Below are 16,818 nucleotides of genomic sequence, written 5' to 3'. Positions count from 1 at the left end.
CTCCTGCCATTGGTTGCTCAACATGTCAATCCTGGCAGCAATCGGGCAACAGTGGCGACTACAATACCCACAATCCTCTGCGCTCCAGAAACTACTCTCTCCATCGCCGGGTCTTACCGGTTGGGGGAGCGGGCATGCGCCAGGGCCCCATTGCATCCTGGGCGCGTTGTGGCCCTGCTGATTGACGTGAGTCTGGCCAGAGGCCGGAACACAGCGAGGGATGAAATGTCCCAGTGTGTGACCGGGAGACTAACTTTTCTTTTCCAGGAGTCTCCAGGACTGAGTTGGCAACCCTTTAACAATGCGGCCTTTAAAATAAATCCAGCCAAAATACTCCTCAGTCGATCCCTTTCTTCTTTAAATACTTTCAACCAAACGTTATCCGCTTCGACTTTCCTTCCCCTTTGAGGGAGGAATCTAATGGAGCTTTCGAAGTGATAAATCTCCTCTCCCCTGCGATGTAGGTCAGGTCGGGTGTAGTCCATGATGGGACTTGTTGGGTGCAGTGGCTCTTTTCATTGCACAGTGACTGGTGTGTCTGACAATTCAGTTTCTAACCCAAAACATCAAATGTCCTTCCATGTGCCTAACTGTGTAAGAAACGTGTTGGGGAGGGGAGCCACGACACACAATACTTACCCAGCACACAACTCCAAATAAACAGATTACACACAAGATCATTTGGAATAGATCCCAAAACTGCACTAAATTTACTACAACAGCAACTCTCATTTATATGCAGCTTTAATGTAATAAAAATGTCTCCAGGCGCTTCACAGAAACATTATTTGATTATACTCCAAAAGTGCTTCATTGGCTGTAAAACGCTATGAGACATTCGGTGAAAGGTGCTATAGAAATGCAAGTCTTTCTTTGTTTCTTTCTTGTCCCTGATTATAATCGCTCAACCATCGGTGACCGTGCCTTCTGTTGCCTGAGCCCCAAGCTCTGGAACTCCCTCCCTAAACCTCTCTGCCTCTCTACCTCTCTTTCCTCCTTCAAGACATAGAAAAAAAATAGGTGCAGGAGTAGGCCATTCGGCTCTTCGAGCCTGCACCGCCATTCAATAAGATCATGGCTGATCATTCCCTCAGTACCCCTTTCCTGCTTTCTCTCCATACCCCTTGATCCCTTTAGCCGTAAGGGCCATATCTAACTCCCTCTTGAATATATCCAATGAACTGGCCTCAACAACACTCTGCGGTAGGGAATTCCACAGGTTAACAACTCTCTGAGTAAAGAAGTTTCTCCTCATCTCAGTCCTAATGGCCTACCCCTTATCCTAAGAATGTGTCCCCTGGTTCTGGACTTACCCAACATCGGGAACAATCTACCCGCATCTAACCTGTCCCATCCCATCAGAATCTTGTATGTTTCTATCAGATCCCCTCTCATCCTTCTAAACTCCAGTGTATAAAGGCCCAGTTGATCCAGTCTCTCCTCATATGTCAGTCCGGCCATCCCGGGAATCAGTGTAGTGAACCTTCGCTGCACTCCCTCAATAGCAAGAACGTCCTTCCTCAGATTAGGAGACCAAAACTGAACACAATATTCCAGGTGAGGCCCTGTACAGCTGCAGTAAAATCTCCCTGTTCCTATACTCAAATCCCCTAGCTATGAAGGCCAACATACCATTTGCCTTCTTCACCACCTGCTGTACCTGCATGCCAACTTTCAATGACTGATGAACCATGACATCCAGGTCTCGTTGCACCTCCCCTTTTCCTAATCTGCCACCATTCAGATAATATTCTGTCTTCGCGTTTTTGCCCCCAAAGTGGATAACCTCATATTTATCCACATTATACTGCATCTGCCATGCATTTGCCCATTCACCTAACCTGTCTAAGTCACCCTGCAGCCTCTTAGCATCCCCCTCACAGTTCACACCACCACCCTGTTTAGTGTCATCTGCAAACTTGGAGATATTACATTCAATTCCTTCATCCAAATCATTGATGTACATTGTAAATAGCTGGGGTCCCAGCACTGAGCCCTGCGGCACTCCACTAGTCACTGCCTGCCTTTCTGAAAAGGACCCGTTTATCCCGATTCTGTGCTTCCTATCAGCCAACCAGTTCTCTATCCACGTCGGTATATTACCCCCAATACCATGTGTTTTGATTTTGCACACCAATCTCTTGTGTGGGACCTTGTCAAAAGCCTTTTGAAAGTCCAAATACACCACATCCACTGGTTCTCCCTTATCCACTCTACTAGTTACATCCTCAAAAAATTCCAGAAGATTTGTCAAGCATGATTTCCCCTTCATAAATCCATGCTGACTTGGATTTTTTGTCTCATAATATTCCTGTGAAGTGCCTTGGGACATTTCACTACATTAAAGGCGCTATATAAATTCAAGTTGTTATTGTTCTGTCAAAATTTGGCGCCGAGCCACATCATGAGATATTCGGATAGGAGTGACCAAAAGCTTGGTCAAAGAGGTAGGTTTTAAGGAGTGTTTTAAAGGAGGAAAGAGAGGCAGAATACGCAGTACTCTAGCTGTGGCCTAACTCAAATGATCTGATAATAAGTACTAATTGCTGCATTATTTACATTGCTTGATTCAAAATATTGGGTAAATCTTTTTTTAGTGCAAAATCAACACTTGAGTTATTGGCAATAGACTGTTGAGGAGAGGGGCACATTGTCACCTCTGGATTAATAAGAATGATCCCCTTGGCACTGAACTGTGTGTATCTCTTTGCAGCTTGGAATCATTTCTGTACGGGCTGCACGCATTATTTAAAGGAGATTTCAGAATCACCGCCAAGCAGGAATGGATCTTCGAAGACATAGACTTGCTTCACAAGGTTGTTGCCCCAGGAATTCGAATGTCCCTAAAGCTTCACCAGGTATATCTGTCGTTCAGTGGCTCTGTGATCAGAGTGAGATATATTGCCCAGGCTGTGCGGTAAACTTCCCACAAGACTTGGCTCACATGATAACTTAGCCAACAGAGTTATAGAACCACAGACAGCACAGCACAGAAGGAGGCCGTTTGGTGCAATGTGAAGTCTAGTCAAGGGGAGGGGGTCAGAGGGTGCCCTGGGGGAGGAGTTAGAGGGCTCACTGTGGGGGAGGTGTCAGAGGGCGCACTGGGGGAGGGGGTCAGAGGGTGCACTGTGGGGAAGGGTCAGAGGGCACTCTGGGGGAGGGGTCAGAGGGCGCACTGTGGGGAAGGGTCAGAGGGCACTCTGGGGGAGGAGTCAGAGGGCGCACTTTGGAGAGGGGTCAGAGGGCACTCTGGGGGAGGGGTCAGAGGGCGCACTGTGGGGAGGCGTCAGAGGGTGCACTGTGGGGGGAGTTGTCAGAGGGCGCACTGTGGAGGAGGTGTCAGAGGGCACCTTGGGGGAGAGGTCAGAGGGCGCACAGTGGGGAGGGGTCAGAGGGCACCCTGGGGGAAGGTCAGAGGGCGCACTGTGGGGAGGGGTCAGAGGGAGCACTGTAGGGAGGGGATCAGAGGGCGCACTGTGGGGGAGGGATCAGTGGGCACCCTGGGGAGGTGGTCAGAGGGCGCACTGTGGGGAGGGGGTCAGAGGGCGCACTGTGGGGAGGGGTCAGAGGGCCGGCGCACTGTGGGGGAAGGGGTCAGAGGGCGCACTGTGGGGGAAGGGTCAGAGGACACACTGTGGGGGAGAGGTCAAAGGGCACCCTGGGGGAGGTGTCAGAGGGCATCATTGGGGGATGGGTCAGAGGGCGCACTGTTGGTCTTAATCTCCACTTCATTTATTTTGACATTTATTAAAATGATTTCTCGGAATGTGATCGTCCCTGGCAAGGCCGGCATTTATTGCCCATCCCAAGTTGCCCTGAGGAGGTGATGGTGAGCCAATTTCTTCAATCACTGGTAGCGGTTTGGATCCAACACAGGGGCTTGCTGGGCCCACTTCAAAGGGCTGTTAAGAGTCACCCACGTTGGTGTGGGACTGGAGTCACATGTAGGCCCAGACTGGGTAAGGATGGCAGGTGTCTGTCCCTGAAGGACATTACTGAACTGGTTGGGTTTTTGCAATAAGACAATCAGACACCTTCATGGTCACTTTTACTTTTGTTTCTCGATTTAAAAAAAAAGAATTCAAACTCTCAAACAACCTTGGAGGAAGTTGAACTCACGCACACTAGATTATTATTTCAGTAACATAAGCCATTATACTCGCAGTCCCTAAAGATTGAGGTGACGGTGACCTGGGGGGATGTCCAGAGCAGGAGATGTCAGGAGATAACCCAACCCTGTGGGCCCGGCATTAGTTACAGACACTGCATGGGCAGCGCATTGCACACCAGGCCATCACTGCTTCATTGCAAAGCTCTTTCTGTCTCCCGAGCAAGCGCAGATTTGTGCAATGGTACAGTGGAAGGGATCTAATCTGCGGGCAACGTGTTTGCCAAGATGAGGCTTCAGGATTACATGTTCCCATTTCAGCAATCTAACCGGTCTCATGCACAACACTGGGCGACAAGACAGGCTATTATCATGACTGGGAACCGTGCAACCGGTCACTGTGCCAACGGTCACTGTACTCACTGCACTGAGACTGGGGTCAAAGAGAGAGAGAGAGAGAGACTGGGGTCACAGAGAGAGAGACTGGGGTCACAGAGAGAGAGAGAGAGAGAGATTGGGGTCACAGAGAGAGAGACTGGGGTCACAGAGAGAGAGAGAGAGACTGGGGACAGAGAGAGAGAGAGACTGGGGACAGAGAGAGAGAGAGAGACTGGGGTCACAGAGAGAGAGAGAGAGAGAGAGAGAGATTGGGGTCACAGAGAGAGAGACTGGGGTCACAGAGAGAGAGAGAGAGAGAGAGATTGGGGTCACAGAGAGAGAGACTGGGGTCACAGAGAGAGAGACTGGGGTCACAGAGAGAGAGAGTGAGAGAGATTGGGGTCACAGAGAGAGAGACTGGGGTCACAGAGAGAGAGAGAGAGACTGGGGACAGAGAGAGAGAGAAACTGGGGACACAGAGAAAGACTGGGGTCACAGAAAGAGAGAGAGAAAGACTGGGGTCACAGAAAAAGAGAGAGAGAGACTGGGGACACAGAGAGAGAGAGAGAGAAAGACTGGGGTCACAGAGAAAGAGAGACTGGGGTCACAGAGAGAGAGACTGCGGTCACAGAGAGAGAGAGAGAGAGACTGGGGTCACAGAGAGAGAGAGAGAGAGACTGGGGTCACAGCGAGAGAGAGAGTGAGAGACTGGGGTCAGAGAGAAAGAGTGAGAGACTATGGTCACAGAATGAGAGAGAGAGAGAGAGAGAGAGATTGGGGTCAGAGAGAGAGGGAGAGACTGGGGTCATGGAGAGAGAGAGACTGGGGTCAGAGAGAGAGAGAGTAGACTGGGGCCACAGAGAGAGAGAGAGACTGGGGTCACAGAGAGAGAGAGAGACTGGGGTCACAGAGAGAGAGAGAGAGAGAGACTGAGGTCACAGAGAGAGAGAGAGACTGGGGTCGCAGAGAGAGAGAGAGAGACTGGGGTCACAGAGAGAGAGAGAGATTGGGGTCAGAGAGAGAGACTGGGGTCACAGAAAGAGAGAGAGAGAGAGAGAGACTGGGGTCACAGAGAGAGAGAGTTAGAGTGAAAATGGGGTCACAGAGAGAGAGTGAGAGACTGGGGTCACAGTGAGAGTGAGAGATTGGGGTCACAGAGAGAGAGAGAGAGAGACTGGGGTCACAGAGAGAAAGAGACTGGGGTCACGGAGAGAGAGAGAGAGAGAGACTGGGATCAGCGAGAGAGAGAGAGACTGGGGTCACAGAGAGAAAGAGAGAGAGAAAGAGAGGGACTGGGGTCAGAGAGAGAGAGACGGGGGTCACAGAGAGAGAGAGAGACTGGGGTCACAGAGAGAGAGACTGGGGTCACAGAGAGAGAAAGAGAGAGAGAGAGAAACTGGGGTCACAGAGAGAGAGACTGGGGTCAGAGAGAGAGAGAGAGAGGGGGGTCACAGAGAGAGAGAGACTAGGGTCACGGAGAGAGAGAGAGAGAGAGACTGGGGTCACAGAGAGAGTGAGAGATTGGGGTCACAGAGAGAGAGTGAGAGACTGGGGTCACAGAGAGAGTGAGAGACTGGGGTCACAGAGAGAGTGAGAGAGAGAGAGACTGGGGTCAGAGCGAGAGAGAGAGGCTGGGGTCACGGGGAGAGAGAGAGAGGGACTCGGGTCACAGAGAGAAAAAGAGACTGTGGTCATGGAGAGAGAGAGAGAGCGATTGGGGTCAGAGAGAGAGAGAGAGAGAGAGAGAGACTGGGGTCAGCGAGAGCGAGGGAGACTGGGGTCACAGAGAGAGAGAGACTGGGGTCGGTGAGAGAGAGACGGGGGTCACAGAGATAGAGAGAGAGAGACTGGGGTCACAGAGAGAGAGAGAGAGAGAGAGACTGGGGTCAGAGAGAGACAGACTGGGGTCACAGAGAGTGACAGAGAGAGAGAGACTGGGGTCACAGAGAGAGAGTGATTGGGGTAACAGAGAGAGAGAGAGACATTGGGGTAACAGAGAGAGAGAGAGACTGAGGTCACAGAGAGAGGGAAGAGAAAGAGAGAGACTGGGGTCACAGAGAGAGAGAGAGAGACTCGGGTCACAAAGTGAGAGAGAGAGACTGGGGTCACAGAGAGAGAGAGAGAGACTGGGGTCACAGAGAGAGAGACTGGAGTCACAGAGAGAGAGAGAGAGAGAAACTGGGGTCACAGAGAGAGACTGGGGTCAGAGAGAGAGAGAGACTGGGGACACGGAGAGAGAGAGAGAGACTGGGGTCACAGAGAGAGAGTGAGAGACTGGGGTTACAGAGAGAGAGAGAGAGAGACTGAGGTCACAGAGAGAGAGACACTGGGGTTACAGAGAGAGAGAGACTGGGGTCACAGAGAGAGAGAGAGAGAGAGAGAGAGACTGGGGTCACAGAGAGAGACTGGGGTCAGAGAGAGAGAGAGAGAGAGACTGGGGACACAGAGAGAGAGAGAGACTGGGGTCACAGAGAGAGAGTGAGAGTCTGGGGTTACAGAGAGAGAGAGAGAGAGACTGGGGTCACAGAGAGAGAGAGAGAGAGTCTAGTCACAGAGAGAGAGTGAGAGACTGAGGTTACAGAGGGAGAGGCTGGGGTTACAGAGAGTGAGACTGGGGTCAGAGAGAGAGAGAGAGGGGTCACGGAGAGAGAGAGAGAGAAAAAGAGAGAGAGAGACTGGGGTCAGAGAGAGAGAGAGAGAGATACTGGAGTCAGAGAGAGAGTGTGGGGTCACAAAGAGAGAGAGAGAGAGACTGGGGTCACGGAGAGAGAGAGAGAGAGAGAGAGACTGGGGTCAGAGAGAGAGAGAGAGAGAGAGAGAGACTGGGGTCACAGAGAGAGAGAGAGACTGGGGTCACAGAGAGAGAGACTGGGGTCACAGAGAGAGAAAGAGAGAGAGAGAGAAACTGGGGTCACAGAGAGAGAGACTGGGGTCAGAGAGAGAGAGAGAGACATTGGGGTAACAGAGAGAGAGACTGGGGGTCAGAGAGAGAGAGAGAGAGGGGGGTCACAGAGAGAGAGAGACTAGGGTCACGGAGAGAGAGAGAGAGACTGGGGTCACAGAGAGTGAGAGACTGGGGTCACAGAGAGAGAGTGAGAGACTGGGGTCACAGAGAGAGTGAGAGACTGGGGTCACAGAGAGAGTGAGAGAGAGAGAGACTGGGGTCAGAGCGAGAGAGAGAGGCTGGGGTCACGGGGAGAGAGAGAGAGGGACTCGGGTCACAGAGAGAAAAAGAGACTGTGGTCATGGAGAGAGAGAGAGAACGATTTGGGTCAGAGAGAGAGAGAGAGAGAGAGACTGGGGTCAGCGAGAGCGAGGGAGACTGGGGTCACAGAGAGAGAGAGCCTGGGGTCGGTGAGAGAGAGACGGGGGTCACAGAGATAGAGAGAGAGAGACTGGGGTCACAGAGAGAGAGAGAGACTGGCGTCAGAGAGAGACAGACTGGGGTCACAGAGAGTGACAGAGAGAGAGAGACTGGGGTCACAGAGAGAGAGTGATTGGGGTCACAGAGAGAGAGAGAGACATTGGGGTAACAGAGAGAGAGAGAGACTGAGGTCACAGAGAGAGGGAGAGAGAAAGAGAGAGACTGCGGTCACAGAGAGAGAGAGAGAGACTCGGGTCACAAAGTGAGAGAGAGAGACTGGGGTCACAGAGAGAGAGAGAGAGAGACTGGGGTCACAGAGAGAGAGACTGGGGTCACAGAGAGAGAGAGAGAGAGAAACTGGGGTCACAGAGAGAGACTGGGGTCAGAGAGAGAGAGAGACTGGGGACACGGAGAGAGAGAGAGAGACTGGGGTCACAGAGAGAGAGTGAGAGACTGGGGTTACAGAGAGAGAGAGAGAGAGAGACTGAGGTCACAGAGAGAGAGAGACTGGGGTTACAGAGAGAGAGAGACTGGGGTCACAGAGAGAGAGAGAGAGAGAGAGACTGGGGTCACAGAGAGACTGGGGTCAGAGAGAGAGAGAGAGAGAGAGACTGGGGACACAGAGAGAGAGAGAGACTGGGGTCACAGAGAGAGAGTGAGAGTCTGAGGTTACAGAGGGAGAGGCTGGGGTTACGGAGAGTGAGACTGGGGTCAGAGAGAGAGGGGTCACGGAGAGAGAGAGAGAGAAAAAGAGAGAGAGAGACTGGGGTCAGAGAGAGAGAGTGAGAGAGACTGGGGTCACAGAGAGAGAGAGACTGGGGTCACAGAGAGAGAGAGAGAGACTGGTGTCACAGAGAGAGAGAGAGAGAGAGAGAGAGACTGGGGTCAAAGAGAGAGAGAGAGAGAGAGACTGGGGTCACAGAGAGAGAGTGAGAGACTGGGGTTACAGAGGGAAAGGCTGGGGTTACAGAGAGAGAGGCTGGGGTCACAGAGAGAGTGAGACTGGGGTCAGAGAGAGAGAGACTGGGGTCACGGAGAGAGAGAGAGAGAAAAAGAGAGAGAGAGACTGGGGTCACAGAGAGAGAGAGACTGGGGTCACAGAGAGAGAGAGAGAGAGAGAGAGAGACTGGTGTCACAGAGAGAGAGAGAGAGAGAGAAAGAGAGAGACTGGGGTCAGAGAGAGAGAGAGTGAGAGAGACTGAGGTAACAGTGAGAGAGAGAGAGAGACTGGGGTCACAGAGAGAGAGAGAGACTGGGGTCACAGAGAGAGAGAGAGAGAGAGAGAGAGACTGGGGTCACAGAGAGAGAGAGACTGGGGTCACAGAGAGAAAGAGACTGGGGTCACGGAGAGAGAGAGAGAGAGACTGGGATCAGCGAGAGAGAAAGAGACTGGGGTCACAGAGAGAAAGAGAGAGAGAAAGAGAGAGACTGGGGTCAGAGAGAGAGAGACGGGGGTCACAGAGAGAGAGAGTGACTGAGGTCACAGAGAGAGAGAGAGAGAGAGAGACTGGAGTCAGAGAGAGAGAGAGACAGGGGTCACGGAGAGAGAGAGAGAGAGACTGGGGTCAGAGAGAGAGTAAGAGAGACTGGGGTCACAGAAAGAGAGAGAGAGACTGGGGTCACAGAGAGAGAGAGAGACTGGGGTCACAGAGAGAAAGAGACTGGGGTCACGGAGAGAAAGAGAGAGAGACTGGGATCGGTGAGAGAGAGAGACTGGGGTCACAGAGAGAAAGAGAGAGAGAAAGAGAGAGACTGGGGTCAGAGAGAGAGAGACGGGGGTCACAGAGAGAGAGAGAGACTGAGGTCACCGAGAGAGAGAGAGAGAGAGATACTGGAGTCAGAGAGAGACAGACTGGGGTCACAGAGACAGAGAGAGACTGGGATCACAGAGACAAACTGGGGTCACAGAGAGAAAGAGGGAGAGACTGGGGTCAGAGAGAGAGAGTGAGAGAGAGAGATACTGGGGTCACAGAGAGAGAGAGAGACTGGGGTCAGAGGGAGAGACAGACTGGGGCCACAGAGACAGAGAAAAACTGGGGTCACAGAGAGAGACTGGGGTCACAGAGAGAAAGAGGGAGAGACTGGGGTCAGAGAGAGAGAGAGAGACTGGGGTCACAGAGAGAGAGACTGGGGTCACCGAGAGAGAGAGAGAGAGACTGGGGTCACAGAGAGAAAGAGAGAAAGAGAGAAAGAGAGAGAGAGAGAGAGAAGAGAGAGACTGGGGTCAGAGAGAGAGAGCGAGAGAGACTGGGGTCACAGAGAGAGTGAGAGACTGGGGTCACAGAGAGAGTGAGACTGGGGTCACAGAGAGAGAGAGAGAGAGAAAGATAGACTGGGATCACAGAGAGAGAGAGACTGGGGTCAGAGAGAGAGAGAGAGACTGGGGTCACAGAGAGAAAGAGAGAGAGAGAGAGAGAGAGAGAGACTGGGGTCAGAGAGAGAGAGCGAGAGAGACTGGGGTCACAGAGAGAGTGAGAGACTGGGGTCACAGAGAGAAAGAGACTGGGGTCACGTGGAGAGAGAGAGAGGGACTGGGGTCACAGAGAGAAAAAGAGACTGTGGTCACGGAGAGAGAGAGAGAGTGATTGGGGTCAGAGAGATAGAGAGAGAGAGAGACTGGAGTCAGCGAGAGAGAGAGAGAGAGGGAGACTGGGGTCACAGAGAGAGAGAGACTGGGGTCGGTGAGAGAGAGACGGGGGTCACAGAGATAGAGAGAGAGAGAGACTGGGGTCACAGAGAGAGAGAGAGAGACTGGGGTCAGAGAGAGACAGACTGGGGTCACAGAGAGTGACAGAGAGAGAGAGACTGGGGTCACAGAGAGAGAGTGATTGGGGTCACAAAGAGAGACAGAGACATTGGGATAACAGAGAGAGAGAGACTGAGGTCACAGAGAGAGGGAGAGAGAGAGAGAGACTGGGCTCAGAGCGAGAGAGAGGGGCTGGGGTCACAGAGTGAGAGAGAGAGACTAGGGTCACACAGAGAGAGAGAGAGACTCGTGTCACAGAGCGAGAGAGAGAGACTGGGGTCACAGAGAGAGAGACTGGGGCCACAGAGAGAGAGAGAGAGAGAGAGAGAGAGAGAGAGAGAATGAGACTGGGGTCACAGAGAGAGACTGGGGTCACAGAGAGAGAGAGAGAGACTGGGGTCACAGAGAGAGAGACTGGGGTCAGAGAGAGAGAGAGAGAGAGACTGGGGACACAGAGAGAGAGAGACTGGGGTCACAGAGAGAGAGACTGGGGTCAGAGAGAGAGAGAGAGAGAGCGGGGGGTCACAGAGAGAGAGAGAGACTGGGGTCACAGAGAAAGATTGAGAGACTGGGGTTACAGAGAGAGAGGCTGGGGTCACAGAGAGAGAGAGACTAGGATCAGAGGGAGAGAGAGAGAGAGGGGTCACAGAGAGAGAGAGAGAGACTAGGGTCACGGAGAGAGAGAAAGAGAGAGAGAGACTGGGGTCAGAGCGAGAGAGAGAGGCTGGGGTCACGGGGAGAGAGAGGGAGGGACTCGGGTCACAGAGAGAAAAAGAGACTGTGGTCATGGAGAGAGAGAGAGCGCGATTGGGGTCAGAGAGAGAGAGAGAGACTGGGGTCAGCGAGAGAGAGAGAGGGAGAGGGAGACTGGGGTCACAGAGAGAGAGAGACTGGGGTCGGTGAGTGAGAGACGGGGGTCACAGAGATAGAGAGAGAGAGAGACTGGGGTCACAGAGAGAGAGAGAGAGACTGGGGTCAGAGAGAGACAGACTGGGGTCACAGAGAGTGACAGAGAGAGAGAGACTGGGGTCACAGAGAGAGAGTGATTGGGGTCACAGAGAGAGAGAGAGACATTGGGGTAACAGAGAGAGAGAGACTGAGGTCACAGAGAGAGGGAGAGAGAAAGAGAGAGAGACTGGGGTCAGAGCGAGAGAGAGAGAGAGAGAGGCTGGGGTCACAGAGCGAGAGAGAGAGACTGGGGTCACAGAGAGAGAGAGAGAGAGAGACTCGGGTCACAAAGCGAGAGAGAGAGACTGGGGTCACAGAGAGAGAGAGAGAGAGACTGGGGTCACAGAGAGAGAGACTGGGGTCACAGAGAGAGAGAGAGAGAGAGAGACTGGGGTCACAGAGAGAGAGAGACTGGGGTTACAGAGAGAAGGAGACTGGGGTCACAGAGAGAGAGAGAGAGAGACTGTGGTCACAGAAAGAGAGAGTGAGAGAGAGAGACTGGGGTCACGGAGAGAGAGAGAGAGAGAGAGAGAGAGAGACTGGGGTCAGAGAGAGAGAGACTGGGGTCACAGAGAGAGAGAGTGAGAGACTGGGGTTACAGAGGGAGAGGCTGGAGTTACAGAGAGAGAGGCTGGGGTCACAGAGAGAGTTAGACTGGGGTCACAGAGAGAAAGAGAGAGAGAAAGAGAGAGACTGGGGTCAGAGAGAGAGAGACGGGGGTCACAGAGAGAGAGAGTGACTGAGGTCACAGAGAGAGAGAGAGAGAGAGACTGGAGTCAGAGAGAGAGAGAGACTGGGGTCACGGAGAGAGAGAGACTGGGGTCAGAGAGAGAGAGTGAGAGAGACTGGGGTCACAGAAAGAGAGAGAGAGACTGAGGTCACAGAGAGAGAGAGAGAGAGACTGGGGTCACAGAGAGAGAGAGAGACTGGGGTCACAGAGAGAAAGAGACTGGGGTCACGGAGAGAAAGAAAGAGAGACTGGGATCGGTGAGAGAGAGACAGAGACTGGGGTCACAGAGAGAAAGAGAGAGAGAAAGAGAGAGACTGGGGTCAGAGAGAGAGAGACGGGGGTCACAGAGAGAGAGAGAGACTGAGGTCACAGAGAGAGAGAGAGAGAGATACTGGAGTCAGAGAGAGACAGACTGGGGTCACAGAGACAGAGAGAGGCTGGGATCACAGAGACAAACTGGGGTCACAGAGAGAAAGAGGGAGAGACTGGGGTCAGAGAGAGAGAGTGAGAGAGAGAGATACTGGGGTCACAGAGAGAGAGACTGGGGTCACAAAGAGAGAGAGAGACTGTGGTCAGAGGGAGAGACAGACTGGGGTCACAGAGACAGAGAGAAACTGGGGTCACAGAGAGAGACTGGGGTCACCGAGAGAGAGAGAGAGACTGGGATCACAGAGAGAGAGAGAGAGACTGGGGTCAGAGAGAGAGAGAGAGACTGGGGTCACAGAGAGCAAGAGAGAGAGAGAGAGAGAGAGAGAGACTGGGGTCAGAGAGAGAGAGCGAGAGAGACTGGGGTCACAGAGAGTGAGAGACTGGGGTCACAGAGAGAGTGAGACTGGGGTCAGAGAGAGAGAGAGAGAAAGAGAGACTGGGGTCACAGAGACAGAGAGAGAGAGTCTGGGGTCACAGAGAGAAAGAGACTGGGGTCACGGGGAGAGAGAGAGAGTGACTCGGGTCACAGAGAGAAAAAGAGACTGTGGTCACGGAGAGAGAGAGAGAGTGATTGGGGTCAGAGAGATAGAGAGAGAGAGAGACTGGAGTCAGCGAGAGAGAGAGAGAGAGGGAGACTGGGGTCACAGAGAGAGAGTGACTGGGGTCAGTGAGAGAGAGACGGGGGTCACAGAGATAGAGAGAGAGAGAGACTGGGGTCACAGAGAGAGAGAGAGAGAGACTGGGGTCAGAGAGAGAGAGACTGGGGTCACAGAGAGAGAGTGATTGGGGTCACAAAGAGAGAGAGAGACATTGGGGTAACAGAGAGAGAGAGACTGAGGTCACAGAGAGAGGGAGAGAGAGAGAGAGAGAGACTGGGCTCAGAGCGAGAGAGAGGGGCTGGGGTCACAGAGCGAGAGAGAGAGACTGGAGTCACAGAGAGAGAGACTGGGGTCACAGAGAGAGAGAGAGAGAGAGAAAGAGACTGGGGTCACAGAGAGAGACTGGGGTCACAGAGAGAGAGAGAGAGACTGGGGTCACAGAGAGAGAGACTGGGGTCAGAGTGAGAGAGAGAGAGAAAGAGAGACTGGAGTCAGAGAGAGGCAGACTGGGGTCACAGAGACAGAGAGAGCCTGGGATCACAGAGACAAACTGGGGTCACAGAGAGAAAGAGGGAGAGACTGGGGTCACAGAGAGAGAGAGAGAGAGACTGGGGTCACAGAGAGAGAGAGAGAGACTGGGGTCACAGAGAGAAAGAGACTGGGATCACGGAGAGAGAGAGAGAGAGACTGGGATCAGTGAGAGAGAGAGAGAGACTGGGGTCACAGAGAGAAAGAGAGAGAGAAAGAGAGAGACTGGGGTCAGAGAGAGAGAGACGGGGGTCACACAGAGAGAGAGAGACTGAGGTCACGGAGAGAGAGAGAGAGAGAGAGACTGGGGTCAGAGAGAGAGAGTGAGAGAGACTGGGGTCACAGAGAGAGAGAGAGAGAGAGACTGGGATCACAGAGAGAGAGAGACTGGGATCACAGAGAGAGAGAGAGAGAGAGACTGGGGTCACAGAGAGAGAGAAAGAGGGAGAGACTGGGGTCAGAGAGAGAGAGAGAGAGAGAGAGAGCGAGAGATACTGGGGTCACAGAGAGAGAGACTGGGGTCACAGAGAGAGAGAGAGAGACTGGGGTCAGAGAGAGAGACAGACTGGGGTCACAGAGACAGAGAGAAACTGGGGTCACGGAGAGAGTCTAGGGTCACAGAGAGAAAGAGGGAGAGACTGGGGTCAGAGAGAGAGAGAGAGATAGACTGGGGTCAGAGAGAGAGAGACCGGGGTCACTGAGAGAGAGGGAGAGACTGGGGTCACAGACAGAGAGAGAGAGACTGGGATCACAGAGAGAGAGAGACTGGGGTCAGAGAGAGAGAGAGAGAGAGACTGGGGTCACAGAGAGAAAGAGAGAGAGAGAGAGAGAGAGAGACTGGGGTCACAGAGAGAGAGAGACTGGCGTCATGGTCAGAGAGAAAGAGAGAGAGAGACTGGGGTCACGGAGAGAGACTGGGGTCACGGAGAGAGACTGGGGTCACAGAGAAAGAGACTGGGGTCAGAGAGAGAGAGAGAGCGAGTGACAGGAGTCACAGAGAGAGAGAGAGAGAGAGAGAGACTGGGGTCACAGAGAGAGAGTGAGACTGAGGTCACAGAGAGAGAGAGAAAGAGAGACTGGAGTCAGAGAGAGACAGACTGGGGTCACAGAGACAGAGAGAGACTGGGATCACAGAGACAAACTGGGGTCACAGAGAGAAAGAGGGAGAGACTGGGGTCACAGAGAGAGAGAGAGAGACTGGGGTCACAGAGAGAGAGAGAGAGAGAGAGACTGGGGTCACAGAGAGAAAGAGACTGGGATCACGGAGAGAGAGAGAGAGAGACTGGGATCAGTGAGAGAGAGAGAGAGACTGGGGTCACAGAGAGAAAGAGAGAGAGAAAGACTGGGGTCAGAGAGAGAGAGTGAGAGAGACTGGGGTCACAGAGAGAGAGAGGGAGAGACTGGGATCACAGAGAGAGAGAGAGAGAGACTGGGGTCACAGAGAGAGAGAGAGAGAGAGAGAGACTGGGGTCACAGAGAGAGAGAAAGAGGGAGAGACTGGGGTCAGAGAGAGAGAGAGAGAGAGAGAGAGAGATACTGGGGTCACAGAGAGAGAGACTGGGGTCACAGAGAGAGAGAGAGAAAGACTGGGGTCAGAGAGAGAGACAGACTGGGGTCACAGACACAGAGAGAAACTGGGGTCACAGAGAGAGTCTGGGGTCACAGAGAGAAAGAGGGAGAGACTGGGGTCAGAGAGAGAGAGAGAGATACTGGGGTCACAGAGAGAGAGACTGGGGTTACAGAGAGAGAGAGACTGGGGTCACAGAGAGAGAGAGAGAGAGAGAGAGAGAGACTGGGGTCACAGAGAGAGACTGGGGTCAGAGAGAGAGAGAGAGAGAGACTGGGGACACAGAGAGAGAGAGAGACTGGGGTCACAGAGAGAGAGTGAGAGTCTGGGGTTACAGAGAGAGAGAGAGAGAGACTGGGGTCACAGAGAGAGAGAGAGAGAGTCTAGTCACAGAGAGAGAGTGAGAGACTGAGGTTACAGAGGGAGAGGCTGGGGTTACAGAGAGTGAGACTGGGGTCAGAGAGAGAGAGAGAGGGGTCACGGAGAGAGAGAGAGAGAAAAAGAGAGAGAGAGACTGGGGTCAGAGAGAGAGAGAGAGAGATACTGGAGTCAGAGAGAGAGTGTGGGGTCACAAAGAGAGAGAGAGAGAGACTGAGGTCACGGAGAGAGAGAGAGAGAGAGAGAGACTGGGGTCAGAGAGAGAGAGAGAGAGAGAGAGAGACTGGGGTCACAGAGAGAGAGAGAGACTGGGGTCACAGAGAGAGAGACTGGGGTCACAGAGAGAGAAAGAGAGAGAGAGAGAAACTGGGGTCACAGAGAGAGAGACTGGGGTCAGAGAGAGAGAGAGAGACATTGGGGTAACAGAGAGAGAGACTGGGGGTCAGAGAGAGAGAGAGAGAGGGGGGTCACAGAGAGAGAGAGACTAGGGTCACGGAGAGAGAGAGAGAGACTGGGGTCACAGAGAGTGAGAGACTGGGGTCACAGAGAGAGAGTGAGAGACTGGGGTCACAGAGAGAGTGAGAGACTGGGGTCACAGAGAGAGTGAGAGAGAGAGAGACTGGGGTCAGAGCGAGAGAGAGAGGCTGGGGTCACGGGGAGAGAGAGAGAGGGACTCGGGTCACAGAGAGAAAAAGAGACTGTGGTCATGGAGAGAGAGAGAGAACGATTTGGGTCAGAGAGAGAGAGAGAGAGAGAGACTGGGGTCAGCGAGAGCGAGGGAGACTGGGGTCACAGAGAGAGAGAGCCTGGGGTCGGTGAGAGAGAGACGGGGGTCACAGAGATAGAGAGAGAGAGACTGGGGTCACAGAGAGAGAGAGAGACTGGCGTCAGAGAGAGACAGACTGGGGTCACAGAGAGTGACAGAGAGAGAGAGACTGGGGTCACAGAGAGAGAGTGATTGGGGTCACAGAGAGAGAGAGAGACATTGGGGTAACAGAGAGAGAGAGAGACTGAGGTCACAGAGAGAGGGAGAGAGAAAGAGA

The 16,818-nt window shown here is 53.2% G+C and overlaps 1 protein-coding gene across 1 annotated transcript in view; it reads left to right on the top strand.

The window, feature by feature from the left end:
- Positions 1-16,818, top strand: part of LOC139266994 (pecanex-like protein 2) — a 140,799-nt gene that overhangs the window by 93,827 nt on the left and 30,154 nt on the right. The window contains exon 11 of the mRNA XM_070884627.1: positions 2,714-2,858. Within this exon, the coding sequence (XP_070740728.1) occupies positions 2,714-2,858 (145 nt within the window). The remainder of the gene's footprint in view (positions 1-2,713; positions 2,859-16,818) is intronic.

The sequence above is a fragment of the Pristiophorus japonicus genome, chromosome 7, assembly GCF_044704955.1.
Source record: "Pristiophorus japonicus isolate sPriJap1 chromosome 7, sPriJap1.hap1, whole genome shotgun sequence".
In the NCBI taxonomy this organism is placed as follows: Eukaryota; Metazoa; Chordata; class Chondrichthyes; family Pristiophoridae; genus Pristiophorus; species Pristiophorus japonicus.
Note: the sequence above shows the minus strand (reverse complement) of the source record. Positions and strands in the feature narration are given on the sequence as shown.